We start from the raw sequence: 23,625 nt of genomic DNA on the forward strand, positions 1-23,625 counted from the left end.
GTTAAGGTCGCTGACTTGAAATCACTTGCCACACACCGATGTAGGCTCGAGCCTCACTCGGGGCGTTGAATTCTTCATATGAGGAAATCTTCCAACTGGCTTACGGAAGGTCGATGCTTCTACCAATTTGCCCGCCCGAGATGAACTAATTCACGGAGGGCACCTTGGGTCTTCCTCCATCGCCAAAGCTAGACACCTGCCATATTACCTGTAATTGTGTCCGTGCGATGTTTAACCCAATAATAACAAAACAATCTATTTAACCAGGCCTGCATGTTTGATTCATGTACATATACCGTTTCGTAATTTGTACATTAAACTATGGAGTACTTATACTGGGTTTCTGTGTAACCTGGTCTGTTCATTTGATTTAAATATTTCCGTTTCGTATTTGTAAATTAAACTACGTGATCTATTTAAAAGATTTTAAGTCATGAAAATCGTTGTCTCACGTAGGGATATTTCAGTTATTCGCGCTTACTGCCGGACATGTATTATTCATAAAGTGAATATTGCAGAGGCAAAAAGATTTTTCAGTTACTTTACCAATCAAATCCTATGAATAATATCAATATTTTTAACAAGCGGTATGAAAGAACCGGAACTCGAATGCGCAATTCGGATGAAATGTGGAATTATTCACTACAATTAATTATTGATTATCTATCTATTTATTTATTTATAACGCGGATTCTTGCTGTTCTCTAAACATTCAGCCAACGCCAATACCTGTACACGGAGTGGGTATTTTATAGACTGTATTCCAAGGAATGTTATTTACCTCTGAAATAAGGAACAATTCTTTTTTATTTCCGTGAAAGATTTATTGTGAAGTGATATCCAACATTTTGCGAAATTTTTAAGGAAGTAAACAAAACGATGTCTGTTTTTTTTTAATCAAGTAGACAATTATGTTTTATTATGATCTCGCATACTTCAACTTATAAAACATGCAAAATTGTGAAAAAGGAAGTACATGGACTACAGTAAGGATGACAATTTATTATCGATTATTAACAGGAAACAGAATAAGTATTGTAAATATATCAATTGAAATATATGACTTATGAAATGTGATAAGACATACTTAATACTCTTTTGTAAATAACCTACATAACTTTTATTTCATTAGTTTAAACTTAATAAACTTATTTAAGAAGTTAGTGACAGTTTAGTTTTAACTGTGACAGTATAAAACGTTATATTAATAATATACTAAATGATATGGAATTATCTTCCTATAAACGGGTTGGAATATTTAGCTTTATATTTACTTTATAAAAAACGTAAAGTTTATTACAATTTGGTCTGTTTCTTTGATTTAAAGAATCAACTTTTGCGTTTTATCTGTCCTTTTTGTAGCCAAAAAAAGAAAAGCTTGTTTCCTACTAAGATTACTTTTGAATGGTTATTTGATCTAAGCGGAGGATTTGTGTTATATTCACCATGGATATAAAACAAATAGGTAAATATTAAGGTTCACTGATGGGTAATGGACAAAAATGCAATATAAGTGACGAAGTGATGTACATTACATTTTGAAGAAGATGAAAAAAGGGAATAATGGATATCATTAGACTTTTCGTACTTACTTTAATAATTTTGAATACGTAAGATTAACAGACAGTATATAAATTTGATTAACATGCTTTTATATGAAAAAAAATTGTTAATTTAATTTCTTTTTTGCAGTTGGTGTTTTGGGTGCTGCGTTGGAAATTGGAATTATGTGATGTAATGTAATGTAAGTAATATCTTATTGTATACAGCAAATTACTATTTATAATTTGATTTCATAAATGTATATATAGAACAATGGATTCCCGAATTCCCTATATGGGCCAATTCGTTTCAATTTTGCGGCACATGCCGTTTCGCCGCGGACAACCGGCTTTGCTTTCGTTTGTCACTGCCCGGGTCTGTCCGGCATACGCCGATGTGCTCCCGTCTTGCGAGATAGGCAAAGCAGCAAATTATATATTTTGCAGTAAAAAAAATCGGGTAAACATTTGGAAATTTCGGGTTTATACATACAGCAAGAAATAGTTTTCTTACTTATTTGGAACAGGACACAACAGAAAAAAATGTAACATATTGGAATATTATTTCTTTTAATTCGCAGCCCAAGTGCCGGTGTTCAACGAAGCATTCGTCTATCAATAAACCGCCGATAATTTTTTCTTGTCGCTCACGTTACCGGTATATCCCGATGTGAGTGAAACGATTTAGCCCTATTTTAATCGGGATGAACAAAATGGCGGCCCACGTGTCATTGCAAAGTAATGTTTTGAATTGAATTTTTCTTTGCTTTATTATGCAATTTGTATCAGCTTGTGTATTGTGCATACTATGTATGTAATTTAAGTCAGGTTAAAGAGGAAATAAGAAAACAAAAAGATTGGAAGCATGCAAAGAAATAAGGACAAGCTACCAGCTATAAAGATGCATTAAAATATGCTTTATTTGCAGTTAGGTTGCAACATGTAATGACATATTAAACAACATTGACTTATAACACATCGATGTCCCTCCAAATTAGCAATCTTTTTAAGAAAATAACAACTTAAATGCTTTCTCTAGACTTATGGTATGGTGTATGACCTAATTTCCCACTGATGTTTTATGATGTGCAATTATTTCAAAACAAATATGATATCAATATGTTAATCATAGACCGGTATTTCGAATCAATCAAACTATGAATAATGACCTTCAGAGCAAAGAAACAGAAAACCTCATGTAAGCCAATCTGCCAAGTACCATTTTGGATGCAAGTTTGCTATCTTATATATGTAATACTATATAAGATGCAAGTTTGTCACATGTTAAACGTCACCGGGCAACATAGCTGAATATATTTTGATTATAATTCCTAAATAATTCTTAGGTATGCATACAATGGATGACCAATACAAAGTAGCAATGAATAAATACATAAATTACTTAAAAATAACAAATGGTGCCAACTAACTGGTTACAAGGTGTAATTATTCCCATCTATAAAAATAACTTTAAAGGGAGATCCTAAATCTCCAGAAAAGTTTAGGCCTATCACACTACTTAGCTGCATAAGCAAACTCTTTACCTCAGTTCTGAATGAAAAACTCAATAAATTTCTCAAAACAAATAATACAATGTCAGAAAATCAAGCAGTTTTAGTAAACATTACTCTTTATCAAATTCTATAATTCAGGTTTAAGACATTATAAGAAGACATTTTTCTGCTTTTTCATAGATTTTAGTCAGGCCTTCGACTCAGTATGGCGAATAGTTATGTGGAAAAAAATACTGCAAACATCAATGGCAAATTTGTCAGGGTAATAAAGAACATGTATTCAAAAATTAAATCTTGCGTCTCTAAAATAAAGATAAATCCCAATTTCTACCATGTAACTGCAGGGTGCGTCAATGGGAAAATTTGTCCCCTGTACCTTTTTCCCTGTCTTTAAATGACTTGGAAACCTACCTTGCATCAAAAAGACATGATGGAATTAAATCCATTGATAAAGAAAGAGAAATAGATACCTTTTTGAAAATTTTGATATTACTCTATGCTGACGATACACTATTGATATCAGATGACCACATGAAATAACAAGAATGCTTAAATGATTTTGTAGAATATTGTAAAAATTGGATACTGAATATCAATATCGCTAAAGCAATACTCTTTGGATTAAGAAATGAATTACCTGAGATAACCAGCCTGTAGAAATAGTAAAATCTTATAATTATCTAGGCATTTTCTTTTCAAAATCAGGAAGTTTTTAACAGCCAGAAAACAATTGGTTCAGCAGGCAAGAAAAGCAACGTTTCTGCTACATAAAAGAATAAATAATCTATCTTTACCTTTAGACTTGATATTAAAACTTTTTGATCAATCAATAATTCCTATCTTGCTATATTCATCGAAAGTATGAGAATATGAGAACAGTAATATATTAGAAAAATTACACACAGAGTTTCTGAGAAAAAATAATAAACTAAGGATGTTCACGCCTCACTATTGTCTCTATGCAGAATATGGCCGATACCCCTTAAATGTCTTAATCAAATGTAGAATGATCAATTATTTGAACAGATTAATTACGGGCAACAAAATAAACTATCATACCAGGTTTACAAATATATGCTTCAGAAACAGATAAATGGATTAAAAGTATAAAACAAATTCTTACTCAAATTGGAAGACCTGATATATGGCAGAATCAGAACAACATATAAACTAAACCACTATAAAACCAAGTAAAGCAAACGCTAATTGATCAAAACTTCCAAATCTGGCATGACAATTTACAAAGCTCAACTAAAGGATTTAATCATTCATCTTTTAAAGAGGGCATTAAGTTAGAACCATATTTGCTCAATCTGTAAAAAATCTGAGTATATTTATCTCCTCAGATTTAGAACTTGAAACCACATTTTTTCCTCGTGAAACAGATAGATGGGATAATATTCTCTTTACTCAGAGAACTTGCTATTTATTTAATACTATCGATGTTGCGGATGAATTCCACTATTTTTTAAAGTGTCCCTTTTCCTAAGAAGACAGAAAAAATACTTGAAAAAGTACTAGTATACTAGGCCAAATGTTCTTAAATATAAAGATATTTTGACAACAAATTCTACATACCAGGTATCAAAACTTTGTTAATTTCTAAATTTTTTATTGACACAGGTTACACGTAAACTGAGATATTAAAGATTTCAAGTGTCTGTTTACATTTATATAAACAGTTCTATATGTATGTATATATGTATATTATTATGTACTGTATATATGTCACGCATAGATTCTATTAGGTCAACTTCATTCCACTTTTCCAATTTACTTTACTTATTGCTGTCAATAAGCAAATATTGGTCTTAAGTTAAACTTTATTAGATCTACATTTTACTCTTTTTTGAGTAATTAGCCGCTCTGGCCTCTAGCATGAGTAATCAATTTTACACTTGCTTGAGTTATAAACAGTAACTATTCACTAGTGCCAGTCTTTTTCTTCTCCCACACAAATAAACTACTCTATTCCTAGCCTTAGCGTAGCAGTTTTGTTTAGTATTTTTGTCTAATGCTCAGGAAACAACAAACTCACCTCTTAGACAGAATAACCAATATTCCATTTTATAATATCAAAACATAGGTTATGCCCGAACCACACACTACTCATGACAGTGTCACTGAAGCGCACGTGTTAACACAGTAATTTAAGGTCAAAACTTATAGTCTATTTCTATATAACTTTAAGTAGTATAGTTTATTTTTACGAAATTAGAATTAGGTCACAGTATCGGTTGTTTCAAAGATTGTCATTAGTCGCGGGTTAATTGCAGTAACATTTCCACATCCCCTTCTTGGTCCGCTTGCTTTTTATATATATACCAGTATACTGTAATTTAATCACCTTTTTTGTCTTGTGTGCAAAACCACAATCATGATAATATTATACATGTTGTCATTACATGCATTTCGTACATACTTATATCACCATGTCATATTGAATTGAATATGTGTATCTCTTGCATTGTATACTCAAACAACTGTAACAAGTTTCGAATTAATAAAGGTATGTTCTGTTCTGTTCTGACAAAATAAATGTCATGCAGCGTTTTTCATAGTGGATTAAAATATTCCTCTCATATTGTTTTTCTGTGCTCATAAGAGCAATTTTTAGGCTTCTTGCTGAATGATATCTTAGATTCATAATTGGGATTTTACATGAACATTCAGGTCACATAAGTACATTTTGTGTCTTTATTGTTAAATTACTTGCAGAACATGTTTATGTTACCAAGAGCATGTTCTTGCAATAGATTATGACTACATCAAAAGTAGGTTCACTTCTCACCAAGAAAGTTCATGTTCAAGGCATATTACAGGGTCGATGTGATTGTAATTTTGGAAGCTTACTAATTTATTACTAAAAAGACTAAGTGTCTTGTATTTAATGGCCATTAAAGACAATTCTCTATCTGTTAAATGTACTGTATTATGTGTTGATGGTAACGACTGGATTCCGGGCAGTCCACTTATAGTTATTAGAAGAGTAAATCTTTAATCAATTTTAATAATAAGGAAAGAAATATGAAATGCAGTACTTTGTAAAGAAATGATTTACTTATAATTGAATATTTTGTTAGCTGCTTGCTACGTGTCAGTATTAGGCCCCTAATCGATATACTATTTACTAGATAAGCAAATATCTCTCAAAACTTTCCTTTAACTTGAATTTCAACTTCCTGTAGACAATATTCATGCAGTGTGTTTTGTTTCTTCCTCCCAAGAGAATTATATACTTTATAGGTCATTGCAGATCATTGCGTATATACTAAATCTTTAAAAAGAAGTAGACACTGAGATGTTTGGGTTTGGAAATATACATATTTGTCCTGTTTAACATAAATCTTTCGTCCACCTTGTTCCGTAAAGAATATCAAACTTCTTTATTCAGAAAACAAGATAATTATGTGTTTCTTAAATAGTTTTTGGTATTAACAAGAGCTGCCGAACGAGACAGCGCGCTCATCTATTTCGAAGCTGGATAGTGATTACTAATCCCGCAACACTGCATTGTCAGAAGACACAGGCGTTTTCATCAATTAGATAAATTTAAATAAGTGACGAGAATCGGGAGATATGGGTGTCCGTTTACATAGAAAGTTTGTCAACTAAATTCCTACTTTAGTGACAAGTGGCAAAATTATCATAGATCTTTAAAAGTGGTAAATCACATTCGAGTAATATTTCGTGACATTTTTCACTTTTCATACATTATGTTAGAGATTTATTTAAGGAATAATTAGACCCATTACATAGAGTTAGATCCATAAAGTGCATATATTATTATTTTCTATGAAAATTTGTAATTATCTCCCTTTAGTACAAAAGTACTCAAAAAATGGACTATTGCTTTAGATTTAAATATAATTTCTAGTTTTATATTAAATTGAATCTGTCATGGTTACGCAACAAAGATAGGCAAAGGGAGGTATCAATAATTTTATAAACTTGTATTTCTAATAAATTTTGGCAAAATATATTCTTGTCAATGCAAATATTGGACATATTTAATACAATAGTGCTTATATTCATATTCCTAAGGCTAAATATGTTCATTAAATTTATACTTATGCTGAGGTAATGCTATCTTGGTTTGACAACCAGGATAGGAAAATGAAATCTTAAAAATACAGTGAAAATTTAACATGTATTAAGTAATCAGTGAATTCATATAAGTGTAAATGGTTAGCTGTTAAAGTTTTCAACAAATCAATTAGTTGACCGAAATCTGATTAGCCACCTTTAAACCACACTACACTATGAGTGAATTACACGGGCTGGCGTGTTCGGCCTAAAGGAATCTAAATGATATAGGAAAGCGGTTGCAATAAAAGAATTCTGAATTATCAAGTTGGGTGAATTTAGCGTACGGGAAAAACCAAACTAATGTCCGCCTAGATAAACACGAAATCTACTGATAATAAGATAGTTAGATGAAACCAATACACATACATGTAAAAAATAATTTAATCTTATTACACTTGAGTAATGCCTGGTATAGGTGCTATTTTCTGACAATATTATTGTTATGCAAACTTTGTTTTCATACATTACATGCAAAAACACAGTAAATAACAATATTACAAGCTTTTGTATATTTGATGTTGATCGGATGGCAAATTCAAATCCGAAACAACAACATGTATACTCAAATACTTTGAACGCCATTATATTCACAGATTAATGTCTTTAGATTTTATTCATTACTCCCGAATTACTTTTTTACTTGAAACAATAAGTATTAGGAATTAGGGCTATAAGATTTATTTGTATTCTGAAGTATATAGTCAATTCAGTTACCAAATTACTCATTTATTACACCAGAATTATTTTTGCTTATACTATACTTGATCCCAAATATGTTTCCCTTGGGATTGAATAAAGAAATGATATTGATGTCGCTTTATTCATTTAACTTTTGTTATTTTGGTTTAATTACTTCTTCTTAGTGGTCGGAAATACATCGATTTATCGATAGGTAAATGCATTATCTCATTACAATTTCCAAACAGCAATATTAAGCGAAAGAAGGCTATTTGATTTTTATTAACATACATTAAGGCATTTTTCGCCTGCATCTTTGTAAATTATCCACTTATCTAAACTATAGAAGTTATTAATAATAGCATAATGTGTCACATTTCATTTCTAGACATATTTCTGGGAAACATTGACTTCTGATGATTCTGAATGTCTCTCATATCAAATGTTCTATCTTTACAACATTCACTAGTACTGACACTGGAAGTAACACTGGCAGATACACACCCTCTCTTTCGTGGAACTTGAGGCTGACCAAAAATACTAAGCTAGTTATAGATTAGAAGTGTTTTGCTATAATCAGTAGAAGGTATGATAATACTTAATTATATATACTGAACAGCAAAAGAAACTATCCAGATGTATAACTGGGGTATTTTCAATAAAAAACCTTAAATTTATAAATTTGACCTGTTTTCTTCATACCACATTACACTTTAAGAACTTAACGTGTTAAATTAAAAAAATCGATCAACCATGAAGTAAGTAGTCCCACAAAAGCACGAAATTCTGGCTATATCTTCTGCGCGTCAGTTGCATTGTAACGTCCCAATTGCGTTCTCGCGCTGAATTTGATTCAGTCGTGCCATACAGCCAACAATCTCTTTTATCATTTTTCAAGTGAGTCAATCATCAATGTTTCCAGTGACAATAAAATTTCAAAAGAAAATCGTTAATTACACGCGCATGTTAAGTTCAAGCAAAACGGCTATTGTGGGACTACTGCCTTCACGGTTGATCGATTTTTAAAAGTTGACACGTGAAGTTCTTCAAATGTAATATGGTATGAAGCAAACAAGTCAAAATAATAAATAAAAATGTTTTGTTGAAAGAGTCCCCAGTTATACATCTGGATAGTTTCTTTTGCTGTTCAGTATATTTTCTGTTTAATGATAAATGTTTTACCACAAGATATAAGTGGAACATGTACGTGCTGGTAAAAGGTGTAGAAAAATGCATAGATAGAAGGATAAAACCGACAGAATAAAATCTCTATTGTACTGTTTTATTTTCTTTCGTAATTACGTTGGACAAGGTCAGCGGGCGGCAGTGAAGTGAAAATAAATTGAAACTTGTTTTTTAATAAATCACAATCAGTACTTTCAACTCATATTTTCAACTTAAAGTGTCAGGATAACAGGTGTTTTATTTTGTAACAGAAAACACACAGTATTTATTTTGCAAAAAAAAAACAGTTTACTCGTGGCAGTTAGAAATATCCTCAAATATTTGACAGGGTCTTACATTGTCTTACATGCTTTCAAATACCGGTAAATCTCCATGAATGCAACAAATATCCAAATACATAAGAAAATAAAACATAACAGTATCAGAAATGTTTTATCACGCCACTTGAATGTAACGACAGATATCATGTCTGAAATACAAAATTTAAACAGTATCTTATGTGATACCCGCACCTGTTTTCACTTTAAATTTGTAAAAAGAGTATATTTTAGAAAGTGATATATTTTATAGATGGGGTATAAGGTTTCAAACATTACATGCCCTCTTATCCACAAAACATATTTGAGTTTTGTTTCAATGGTATCAAATAAAACACTGGGAGATTTAATTCTCTTTTTATGTAATATATTACCTTTTATGATAAAGCGACTCGGAGCGGATTGATTAGATTGTGTTTGCAATTTATTAAGCACTTGGAATCCAGATAACGTAAAAGACTTGTATTCATCTTACGTTTAATAAAACTGTTCATCTTATCACAAAATCTATATTTTAGATTTTGTTAAGATTAAAACTTACTTTTGCAGCGCACATTATAAACTTTACTTGTATAGTAAGGCTTTTTTCATCAATAAGTACAGCGTTTCAATGAATGAAAAAGAACAGTTTCGTTGTCTGTTAGTGAAAAGGGACTTTATTATTTTTTTTGTCTTAATTATAGCTCAGGTATTGAGTGTGTCCGTATTAAATTTCAATCAAATCAAAATTCAAAAACAGATATCGTTTTCGATTTATTTATTTAAAGGTAAATATGTGTGTTACTTGGAGTTAATGACTATAAAAGATTGCTTTCAACACAGTCGGTCGTTGCCAAGAAGGTAAGTGATATATTTGTAGGAATATTACCAGTATACAAGCATAATTCAAAGGATAACTTTCTACAACCTTGTTTGACTAGTTAGTCCAATTTCGACAAAATATAGAATCGTGTTATCATTGTATCATCATACAGTGAAGAGAAACTGGTAACAACTCAAGCAAGATGAAAACATTCGAGTCAATCGTTTACGTTTAAAACTTTAAACTAAGTAAATATTAGCCAGTAATGATTATTTAGAATAAATATGAGAAAGTGACAACTGTTCCCTGTATTATAATTAACTCCGCTGTGAACCAATCACAGCACGCCGGAAATAAATTAAGATGGGAAACCAAAACACAAAAGAGAAGATGGACACTTCATGTGTGAACGTGTTTCACTTTCCCGTCAACAATGAACTGGTTTAAAGTGTTTCAACTATATAGATTTTTTCAAACTGAAAATATGCGTTATATTTCTGGTGTAATTTGCTTGCCATCACTAAACGCTAAATGTCATCGCATTTGTTTTAGCTTCCGTGACCACCATGTTCCAACCACATTTAATCAATTGCATCATAGACAGATTTCTTGTGGGGGTGGGGGGAGGGGGTGATTAAAGTTCGAACCAACATCGATGAGGGGCAAGTGATTCAAAGTCGGCGACCTTAACTACTCTGCCTCTGAGGCCCCTCTGATCGCAAGAGAAGAAAACACGTAGTAGAAATGATATATATTCGATATACTCAAGTTAACATCTCCACAATTATGATGCATGTGTGATAAACCCAAAAGGGACCTGACTCTTTTCAATGACATACTCCGGTTGCCTTACTTTTTCAAATCTGCATTCTTTCAAGTTCCATGCATTTGTGCACATATGTCTGTGTCAAAACTTTATTCCACTACCCGACATTAGTTTCCCGGAAACTTTGGCCATTCCCTTTCAACAAACACAACACAATTATTCCTGGTTTTATTAACACTACGTTGCTTTAATTTAACAAGTCTATAGCTCAATTAGTTATATAAACGTCGTCATGGGTTACACTAATCTATGGATAGTTTTTCTTGCATATATCTTGTACAAGAAAATAAATTGGTAACACATTATTTAACAACATCAAAAACCAGCTGAACAGAGTATGTCAGTATTGACCCAAATTTGAATAAAACAATCTTATAAATGTCCGTACACATATTGAAAAAGAAATGGCTGCGAAATATATGATTTAATATGAACATTAACATCTAATTCTTCTTTGAGGTACAATATTCCTTATTTCTGTACGACTGGGGATAGGTACATTGTAAGGCAATTTAACTTATAACCATTTGCCTCTCAGAGATTACAAACGAGTTGTTGTTACCAACTTTGCTGTCTTGTTCATAGCTGTCAAGCAACGAGGTAGACCAATGCCAACTAACTTGAACCAAAACACTTTAAACGGATTTATGGTTTTCTGAATTATATATCATATAAACTAATATTGCTAGTTTAAAACAATATAAGAAGTGTTATTTTGCAGTTCACATTTTGCATATGAATACATTCTTAAAAGATACCATCCTGTGACCATCCCAATTAAGCAAACAATTTAATTTTTGACTATAAGTTACAAACCTATTCGACATTTTTATATTTTAAATATATTATATTGAAGTGAGGAAAGGCAGATAGTATCAAACATTAAGAGATGTGTTTATGTTCAATGGTTTAGTATAAAACAGAAAGAAAAGAAGTATGTGTAAATCCTACCGGAACAGGGATGTTAAATCATTTTATATCAACAATGCTTAATAATTGTATGTTCCTAAGTGGATCTAAACTAAATTAACAATCCTGTTTATATAATTAAAGTTCACAATAAACCTCTTTCGATAAAGACGACAAAGTTTAGAAACTAAACAATTCAACAATAATATAAAATTAAATGATACTATAAGAACTAAATATATTCTTCAAAGAAAATGAAAATACTTATGAAATACAAACAATGATTGCTTATTTATCATTTTCATTTCAGATGATATTGCCAGAAAGCGGAAGTATGAGGGAATGCCGAGCCGAGAAAATAAGAAAACGAAATTGATAGAATATTATGTCGAAGTTGGTATGTCCAAAAATTTTAGTGGTTCATTGTTCGTCAGCTTCCAATTTCAAAGTTTCATCAATAAGATTTTAATTGTTTACATTAAATGTTAATGCAGCTAATAACTGACATATGACTAGAATTGTCTAAATACGACTTAAACTGGATATCTAAGCCTTTACATGAAAAAGACAATTTATATGACAACAGTAAGCATATGAAAGGTTGCTTTATTCATAACCTGTAAAACATTTTATAGTACATAACTAAATCGTACATAAAACCGATGTGATAGTAATTTTCTAAAACATTTTCCTTTAGGTAAGACTCTGCTATTCTGCTATTGATTTCCTTGTAGACGTACCTTTAAAACAATGACTCTGTAGACCCCACTAGTAACATTCAGTGACCCTTAAGGTGTCATTTTCCTCTTCAAGTGTTATTACAGACATAAGTACCCATTTTGTATATGGGCAAAACCAATACATTTATTTGTATTTCAATTCAAAGATAACTACCCTCCATTGTGGTGAAATTCCCACTAATACTTATTTTACTACATTGGATACTTTAGAATCATATATATAGTCAGGCAGCTGTAAAGTTTTTCAAATTGCAAAGAAATCATTATATTTTAATATCATTACATTTTATCAGCTTATATTTACCAAAGTAACAAATGTATTATTTTTACTCACATCTAAAATCCAAGCCTCTAATTTCATTTCATGTATAGCGTGCCAGAGTGTCTTAAACCGACTGTACTGAAAGTAGAAAATAAAACTGTTTTCTTATCTAAATGACCACCATGAGCCAATGTTGAGGCAATATGTATATCACCTCTTCTGTCCCCTTAGTCCCCTTTAAACAAATACTACTTACATATATTTTTGAGCAGCAGGGTGCTTCTTTTGTGCCCACCTATCGCAAAAACAATGTTTTGCTGCATTGCTAACACATTTCGTTCATCCAAGGGGATTACAGAAAGTGATTTAAGCATTGAATAGACAGTAAATAAACAATAGCTGATATTTAAGATAGAGATTACACACTATTAACACTATCATTAGAGTATTTACATGTCTTTCATATAAACCTCTATTGCAATTTGTCATCGGTCTTTAGCTTCAGGGCCAAAGATATAAGCTGCTTTTTCCGTTACAGACAAAAACATGTATAAATGATGCATCTGTAAATAAGGGGAAAAATAACCTTGCCAAGAATATCAAATTTGCTATGCTATACTTGCACATAAAGGCTGCCAACCGTCTCTAAGAGTGTAAGTTTTAAGTTATTTTTACACAAATGTAAGAAAGGTCTTAAAGGTGCAAAATAAAGACAAATGAATAGACATAAATCTTAAAAAAAGACTACACATTTTGAAATATAGTACTAAACATTACGATAGCCGTGCAATATTCCCTTGAAATCAACACATGTACAGAGAAACAAATGATTGTTTCTGTATTTTCTTAGACTGACATGGGGGGTCATTTTGTCCTTTCGTGTGTATCGCTTTTCCGTAATCGGTCGGAAATTCTTCGGGATCACGTGATTTTAAAATTGTTTCAAACGAATATCCATTTAAGACGCGCAACAAAATAACTGTATTTCCATGATGGTAATTATGCACGACTTGCACGAAAAATATGAGATGTACAAAATTTAAATTTAAAATTGACAGTGACATATATTAGGCAAAGACAATGTGTTTAATGTCTAAAATCTTATTAAATTAATGTAGCCATGTGTACATAAATAAGTGTATTTAGGTAAATTTCAGTCATACTTTGTTTCTGCAGTGTAAGACAGTTACTCATTTATTTTCTTAAAATTATACTGAAAAGAGATTAACTGAAAAAGTTCACAGACGAAGTTGTAAAAACACTTTTATTCGGGAAAGGCCTGAATTGTCCTTATGAAAACTTGTAGTATAGCTGTATATTACCTGTATTATAAGAATGATTTTCATGAAGTTTTTGTGAGTTACAAAATTGTTGAATTCCATGTGCTAAGTTTGTAAAAATCACGTTATCGTTTGGGCATATGATATATTTTGCATCTATTTATAAATTAAAGCCTCGTTTTGGAGGATTCTTCCGAAAAAGTCCGCAGATGCTCGACGGGTTCGTAAGCAGTCGGAAAGCATACTTTCGGTTTGACATAGGCAACATTTTTTGTTTATTTGTTAGTTATTCTTGAACATATTCATGACTATTTGGTCAGAACTGATGCAGTGGGCCATATTTTCAGTAAATGGACGTCTCAGCTACAAACTCTGGTTTTCATATAATACTCGTTCGGGTTTTAGTAATGGACCTTTAAGGTATGACCCATGTAATAGTGTACTTCCTTTTGAAGAGTATTCATTTCCTACAATAAATCTACTTTGACATAATGTTTTCAGAGGGCATGGGTTCAAGCCCCACTGGTACTATTTTTTTCTTATAGCCATTTTTTCTAGAAGGTTTTTACTTTTTTTAAGAATTATTATTGATTTATTGTACAAAAGTTAATTTGTTTTCATTTGATAAATGGGTTCTTGCTGTTCAAAGTGAATTTGAAATCAGAAAGGGGCAGAGTTATATATCTTTAAAAATACTAAGTTACATGCGGTAAAAGTTCTCTATTCTTTGAAATAATTTAAATTCGCTGGCATGAAATTTCGCGCAAACGTGAAAAAGGACTGTTTCGCGCGGGCTTAAATTCGCGCATTTTCAATTTATAAATGAAAAAGTAAATTAAAAAATAATAATAGCGCGGTCTTAAATTCGCGCATCGGTTCTAGCGCGAAATACGCGAAAATTCGTCCTACGCGAATAAAAATGATTTCACAGTGCTCTTTAGACTACATATTGTGGAAGAAGTGGAGGTAGGTTTTATTTCTGCCCTAAGGTTATTTTTGAATGAATGGGGCAAAATTTAAATCAATCCCACAGGACTCGACCCTAATTTTTCAATGTTGTAATAAGCATTCGGTTTACTTGAGACACCCTAGAAAAATATGATATCACAGTTTTATTTTGTGTTTTATAATTGCTTACCAAAAGTTTGACGTTTCTTTTATCAAATTAATGATATAATGACCTCTCAAATAATAAGTACTTCTCCAGCTCTTTCCAACAAATCAGTACACAACTGACTATTCTTTAATCCCCAGAATGCATACATGATGCAACTTGAGACTAAACACTTGCAAAATACAAGTACAATAGCTATATTTTGTAACATAACTTCAAACTGAACCACACAAACAAACCGTTGTTCTGAAGAAGTAATTCTAGAGCTATGTTTTTCTTATTTATACTAAAATACAAACCTTATTTGTCCTTACATGTACTGTTATATTTTACACAGCAAGCTCACAACTAATGTAATGTTATTCTTGAACTCAGTTGAGCTTTTGAGCAACTGAAAATTAAAACAAATATTAAATAAATAAAAAAAAAGTTCTATGGTCACATGAAAAAATATAATTGACAAAAATGGTGCCCTACAGACTTTCATTGTTTCATGAAAAAGCGAAAATGTTTCTATATATAATGCTGATGTTTGCAGGAGCAAAGTTTTAGTTATACCTGTCTAAAAGTATGTATTTTTTGTGACATACCTCTATTTTGCTTCACCAGTAACCGCTTTGGCACTGCCAGTATATGGTTTTCCTACAAACTTTTCCAAAAGTCTTCAAAGAACCATAACCGGTCAAGTATGTCCCGAGAAAATTCTGACTGAAAGGTAATGCTAAAAAGTAGAAATATCACTTGGATTACATGAAATCACCTGAATGCAAAGTATGAGCACCCCTTGTCCTGATATTGTCTGAACGTATCTACTTGCTTTTCTAAATTTCTGTAATAATAGCACTATACAACCTTGGAATCTTTGACTCTGTTAAAATTTCCAGCAGAAGCATCATTTAAAAACAAAACTTCTCCATCTGTATCAGTTATTTCAGTTAATTCGCAATTCAAATGGAACCCCCTTTATGTCAAATTCAGCTATTGATTTGCGTATATATTGATATATTGGAAGCGGCTCCATAGGAACCCCCATTAAACATTCGTTGACCCATGAGGTGTCAATTCCTTTCTCAAATATCCTTACACACACACACACACACACACACTGACACACACCAACTTTTTATATAGTTATTACCGATCATTTGTCTTTCTATTTAAATTCAAAGACAGCGGCATTAAATTGTGCTTTAAATTTAGTGATAGAATTTCCACTAGCACTTACTTGATTATTTTGCAAATTTCAGAATCATATATATATAACCAGGCAGCTATAAAATACTTCAGATTGCACAGAGAACATAACATTTCAAAGATTGTAAAGACATTTTCATGATCCAAGGCAACACATTTTTAACAAATCAGCTGATGTCTCGTTGAATGCTCAAGGTATCCCTAAATTTTTTCAACCATTCCAAAGCCGCAGTTCAATAACTTCATTTGACCTACGGTCTCTGTATTACCAATATGAAATCGTATCAAAGATTCTCCCGATCGGTTCCTGTAAGCATAATTCAAAGCATAACTTTCTAGAGCTACATCAACATTGTGCCGATTTGTTTACCTAGTTTCGACAAAATATAGTATTGTAGTACCGTTGTATTGTCAAACAGAGAAGAAACTGATATCACCTCAAGCAAAATATAAACATTCTAGTCAGTCGTTTTAAATTCTAAATTAAGTAAATATTAACCAGACATGTAGTATAAATATGAGAAAGGAAAGTGACAATTGTTCCCTGTATTATAATCAGCTCCGCTGTGAATCAATCACAGCTCGCCGAAAATAAATTATGATGGGAAACCAAAGCACAAAAGGGAAGATGGCCGCCTCAGGTGTGAACGTGTTACAATTTCCGGTCATGTAACAAGTATTGATTTAAAATGTTTCAGTTATGTAGACTTTTCAAACTGATAATAATTATTATGAGTTCTGTTTCTGATTTATTTTGCTTACTATCGTCAAATACTAATGCATTTGTTTAAAACTTCCGTGACGGTCACGTTCCAACTACTGTTAAGCAATTACATCATCTTTCTTTAGATTGGGGGGGGGGGGGGGGGGGGGTAAAGTCACAACGATACAATCGTAGATCATATAGCGACTTTCCAATTTTGATGGTGCAGACCCCATGTGCCCCCCTCCGTGCATTATTTCGTTACAGATGGGCACCTGGGTTGAACCATCGGCATTCCGTATGCTGGATCGCTTCTTTACATGACGAAGTCCACGCACCGAGTGTGACTTGAACCCACACTGGTGAGGGCAAGTCAGCGACCTAAACCACTCGGCCAAGGAGCCCCATACAATGTCATAACACAGATCGCAAGAGAAGAAAACACGTAGTATAAATGTTATAATTATATATTTGATATACACAAAATAACATCTGCAAGTATGTTAAGGCCAAAAGGGACCTGACTTTCTTTCCAACGATGTACACCGGTTGATTTTATTAACCACTGCCTTGCTTTAATAAAAAAAAGTCTATAGCTCAATTACTTATATCAACGTCGTCATGGGTTACAATAATCTATGGGTAGTTTTTCTTGCATAAAATCTTGTACAAGAAAATAAATTGGTATCACATTATTTTACAAAATCAAATACCAGCTGCACTGAGTATGTCATTATTGATCAGAATTTGAATAAAACTAGAAGATGTTTGTAGAAAAGCGCATGTCTTCCCCAATGGATAGTCGTATAGGCAAGAAGTCAGTAGTGGACAGGAGCAAAAGTCAAAAAGACACTGAGGGTTGGCTGCAATTGGGATCATTTACTTTGCATGTCCAATCATCCCACTAGGTTTCCACATTCTGGGCCTAGTGGTTCTCAAGTTATGAATTGGAAACGGTTTTCCATTTTCAGGCCCCTGTGACCTTGACCTATGATCAAGTGACCCCAAACTCAGTAGGGGTCATCTATTCTGCATGTCCAATCATCCTATTAAGTTTCAACATTCTGGGTCAAGTGATTCTCAAGTTATTGATTGAAAAGGATTTTCAGTGGTTCTCAAGTTATGAATTGGAAACAGTTTTCCATTTTCAGGCCTCTATGGCCTTGACCTTTAACAGAGTGAACCCAAAAACAATAGGGGCCATCTACTCTGTAAGTCCTATCACCCTATGAAGTTTCAAAATTCCGGGTTATGTGGTTCTCAAGTTACTGACTGGAAATGGATTCCGTGTTCTGTTCACTGCAACCTCGACCTTAAATTGAATGACTTCAAAATCAAAAGGGGTCATTTACACTGCATGTCCAATCATCCTACGACATTTCAACATTCTGGGTCAAGTGGTTCTCAAGTTACTGACCGGAAATGGTTTTCCATTTTCAGGCCCATGTGACCTTGACCTTTAATAGACTGACCCCAAAATCAATAGAGGTCATTTACTCTGCATGATCAATCATCCTATGAAGTTTCAATATTCTGGGTTAAGTGGTTCTCAAGTTATTGATCGGCAACTGTTTTCCATGTTCAGGCCTCTATGACCTTGACCTTTACCAGAGTGACCCCAAAACCAATAAGGGTCATTTACTCTGCATGACCAATCATCCTATGAAGTTTCAACACTCTTGGTTAAGTGGTTCTCAAGTTATTGATTGGAAATGGTTTTCCATGTTCAGGTCCCTGTGACCTTGACCTTTGATTGGGTGACCCAAGAATCAATAGGAGTCATTTATTCTGCATGACTATTTCAACATTCTGGATCAAGTGGTTATCAAGTTATTGATCGGAAATGGTTTTCCATGTTCAGGCCCCTGTGACTTTTGATGGAGTAACCCCAAAAACAATAAGGGTCGTCTACTCCATAAGTTCTGCCATCCAATGAAGTTTGAAGGTTCTAGGTCAAATGGTTCTCCAGTTATTGATCGGAAATGAAGTGTGACGGACGGACGGAAGGACTGAAGGACGGACGGACAGGGCAAAAACAATATGTCTCTCTCAGTGGGGGGAAAAATAATAATCACATATATTGAAAAAGTAATGACTGCGAAAGATATGATTTAATTCTAACATATATATATGGCTACCTTTTGTATGTACTTCTTTGTTGTAAAATATGTCTTATTTCTATTTATTTAAGGATTGGTACATTAAACTACATTGTTAGACTGTGTAACAAATTAACCATTTGCCTCCCTGAGATTACAGTAAGAACACAGTATAGCGAGTTGTTGTTACCAACTTTGCCGTCAAGTTCATAGCTGTCAAGCATTGATGTAGACTAATGCCCACTAACTTGAACCAAAAGGCTTTAAACGGAATTATGTTTCTCTGAATTATATATCATTTAAGCTAAAATTCCTAGTTTAAGACAATATAAGGATGTTAAATCATTTTATATCAACATTACTTAATAATTGAATGTTTCCTTTTATCTTCTAAGTAGATCTAAACTAAATTAACAGCTATTTTATTAAAATTCACAATAAACATCTTCGATATTTAAAAGATGACAAAGTTAAAAAAACTGTACATTTTAGAACATATCAACAAGAATATAAAAATTAGATGATACTATAAGAACTAAATATATTTTTCAGAGATAATGACAATACTGATCAAATGCGTACAACGACTGCTTATTTAACATTTTCATTTCAGATGATACTACAAGAAAGCGGACATATGAGGGAGTGCCTAGCCGAGAAAGTAAGAAAACGAAATTAGGTGAAGATTATGACGATATTGGTATGTCTAAAAATTTTATTGACTCATTCTTTGTCAGTTTCCAGATAAAATTTAATAAGCAATTCTGTAACTGATTACACTTCGTTGTTCATGTAGCTAATAACTGACTAAATCATATGACTATAATTGTCTAAATACGGATTAAACTATACACTTAGAAGAAAGTTCAGTGGGTCAGATATCAAAGCTTTAAACAGAAGTATATAAAAACAAGGATGAATATCAAACAGGGAAAGCTACGTTCTAAACATTAAGCCTTAACATTAAAAAGACAATTAATTTTTCGACAGCAAGCATATGGAAACTTGTGCTCTAGTAGCTTAATTAATATCCCAGAAAACGTTTTTATAAGATATACCTAAATCGTACGTCAAACCAGTGTGATATGAATTTTCCAAAGCTTCATCAAGATTATATTTTTAGGTCAAACTTTGCTGTTGATTTCCCAATAGACGTACCTTTAAAGAAATGACTCTGTAGTATTACAGAAACAAAATACCCTTTTTAAATTTACATAACCGATACATTGTTTGCATTTCCATTCAAAGGCAACTATCCTCCATTGTGATGAAATTCCTACTATATTGCAAATTTCAGAATAATATATGTAGCAAAGCAGCTGCAAAGTACTTCCAAGTGCATAGAAAACATTATATTTTGAGATTTTAAAGATAGTTTTACGACCCAAGGCAATACATTTTAAGCAATCAGCTTTTGTCTCATTGAATCTTAGGAGGTTCCCTACACTTGTTTCAATCAATTCAAAACCGCTATTTAGTAACAACTTCTGACTTGAAGAGAATATAATTTTTATATACATGTACTTCAGCAGTTATAATTTTAAAGTAAATACTGACCAAAGTAACAAATTTATTACTTTTACCCTCATATAAAATCCAAACCTCTTATTTCATTTCATGTATAGCGTGTTGGTTGAACTAACAGTATGAAATAAAACTGTACGTCTATTGGGAAGTCAATGTTGATGCAATATGTATAACACTTCTTTTGTGTTGTATGAATATAATCTCCTTTAAACAAATACTACTTACATATCTGTTGAGCATCAATGCTGAAGCAGGGTACTGCTTTCATACTATCGCAAAACCTATCGCAAAACAATGTTCTTCTGCAATGTCAAAACATTTTTTTATCCAAGGGGATTACTGAAAATGTCTTAAGCATTGAAACAATTGCTGATATTTAAGATAGAGATTACACTCTACTGACACTATCATTATAGTATTTTGGAACTTAATGTCTTTCATATAGACCTCTACTGCAATTTTTCATCAGGTTTTAGCCACATACAAGCTTCTTTTTCCATTACAGACAAAAACATGTATAAATGATGCATCTGTAAATAAGGGGAAACATTACTTTGCCCAGAATATCAAATTTGCTATGCTGTATTTGCACATAAATTATTGCTACCAAACATCTCTAGAGTGCCATGTTTAAGTTGTTTTCACACAAATGTAAGGAAAGCTATAATTAATAGAATGCCTATCAAACTACTCTTGCATTAAATCTATATTGTATAGACCAAACTACCTTAATGAAACAGTTAAAAGCTGACATATGAAATAAAAACAAAACAATTAAGAGAGGTAATTCACTTCTAATTTCTCCTTGACACAGTTTCGGAATGTTCTGATAAACTGACTAACAACAACACTGAAAATAAGCTGGAAAGAAAATTAGACATATATCAACTTATCAAGAAATATTTGTTTAAATGATAGATACTTCTCCTGCTCTATCTAACACAACGGCACACAACAGACTATTATTTAATCCCAGAATGCATACATAATGAAACTTGAGTCAGATCACTTGCAAAATACAATTACATTAGCTGTATTTTGTAACATAACTTTAAACTGATCCACACAAACAAACCCTTGTTTATAATAAGTTATTCTGGGGCTATATTTTTGTTGATACCAAAATACAAACTTTATTTGTCCTCACATGTACTGTTATATTTTACACAGCAAGCTTACAAATATCTTAATATCAATCTTGCGCTCTGTTGATCTTTTGAGCAACTGAATCAGTAAAAATATATGAAAAAAATAAAAGAAATCACATATAAAAAGAATACAATTTTTAAAAAATGGTGCCCGAAAGACTTCCATTGTTACAAGGAAAAGCGAAAATGTTTCCATATGATATAATAAATATTATAATGTTGAAGTTTGTAGGAGCAATGTTTTAGTTATCCCTGTCTATAAGTATGGGGTTTTTTGGTTTCATACCTCTACTTTGCTTCATCAATATACGCTCTGGCACTGTCAGTACATGGTTTTCCTACAAACTTCCCCAAAAGTCTTCAAAGAACCATAACCGCTCAAGTATGTACTGAGACATAAATAAAAGATTTATTTAAGAACAACACTGTATTCATTCAATAATTTGTCCCTCCTTATGATACTGCTCACTGAAAACATTCTGACTCAAAGGTGACACTAAAATTAGAAATATCTCTTGGGTTATTTGAAATCACCTGAATGCAAAGTATGAGCACCCCTTGTCTTGATATTGTCTGAAAGTATCTACTAACTTCTCAAAAATGTCTGTAATTATGTACTGAACAACCTTGGAAGCTTTGATTCTGTTACAATATTTAGCAGAATCATTATTTAAAAAAAAAACTTTTTATCTGTATCAGTTATTTCAGGTAATTTACAATTCAAAAGAAACCCTTTTTATGCCAAACTGTGCTATTAATTTGCATATACATAAGAAGCGACTCTGTAGGACCTCCTTTAAACATTCGTTGACCCATGAGGTGTCAATACCTTTCTCAAATACCCTTTCAGACAAAACTTTTTATATAGGCATAACCGACCCATTGGCTTTCTATTTACATTCAAAGACAACCGTATTAAAGTGTGCTTTGAATTCAGTGATAAAATTCACACTAGTACTTACTTTATTAAATTGCAAATTTCAGAATCATATATATAACTAGGCAGCTATAGATACTTGAAATTGCACAGAGAACATAACATTTCAAGATTGTAAAGACATTTTCACGATCCATGGCAACACATTCTTAACAAATAAGCTGATGTCTCATAGAATGTTCCGGGTATCCCTATACTTTTTTCACCATTCCAAAGCTGCAATTCAATAACAACATTTGACCTAAAATGAGATATAAGAAGTTTACTCATAGAGGCAGACACTGACTGAAATTCACTATATTCAATGTAATTTTATGGGCCCAAGGAGAGACATTTCCAAGCCTTATTTATGTAGCCGGTTACATTCAAACAAGGATATATTATCAAGTTCTGAAACCACAGCCTCCCCAAACATTAACCAAGCATGCGGACGCGCATACGACCAACACAAAACAAACTCACAATACAAAACGAACAAATAAAAGAAACACAGATGGGCACCGCCTTGGAACGGACAGTGGTAAAACCACCACTGAGGGGGCTTTAACTGGTATATTGTGCACCTATAGAGTCCTCCACCTGTTACGTCAGACTCAACCAAAGAGGGAAGGGTAGCGTCTAACTGTAAAATAACTGAACACCAAACATGCGGTGTATCTCAAAACAGATGGGTCATAACCTCTTTTAATCTTTTCTAAATACAACTGGAAAATTGCCATGACCCAAAATCTAACGAAGTTTGTTGACTACATCCAGATGA

General features: G+C 32.5%; 1 protein-coding gene across 3 annotated transcripts in view; it reads left to right on the forward strand.

Moving 5' to 3' along the window:
* The first annotated feature begins 454 nt into the window (after positions 1-454).
* Positions 455-23,625, forward strand: part of LOC123564727 (uncharacterized) — a 32,590-nt gene continuing 9,419 nt past the window's right edge. Inside the window, exons 1-4 of one of the 3 annotated variants that reach the window (XM_045358493.2) lie at positions 455-986; positions 1,693-1,744; positions 12,172-12,258; positions 19,867-19,953. In XM_045358493.2, the coding sequence (XP_045214428.2) occupies positions 12,204-12,258; positions 19,867-19,953 (142 nt within the window). In that variant the 5' untranslated portion in view covers positions 455-986; positions 1,693-1,744; positions 12,172-12,203. Of the gene's footprint in view, positions 987-1,063; positions 1,466-1,692; positions 1,745-12,171; positions 12,259-19,866; positions 19,954-23,625 lie in introns of those variants that run through there. The other 2 variants (XM_045358492.2, XM_045358491.2) reach the window with 2 other exon arrangements.

This window comes from Mercenaria mercenaria, chromosome 2, assembly GCF_021730395.1.
Source record: "Mercenaria mercenaria strain notata chromosome 2, MADL_Memer_1, whole genome shotgun sequence".
In the NCBI taxonomy this organism is placed as follows: Eukaryota; Metazoa; Mollusca; class Bivalvia; order Venerida; family Veneridae; genus Mercenaria; species Mercenaria mercenaria.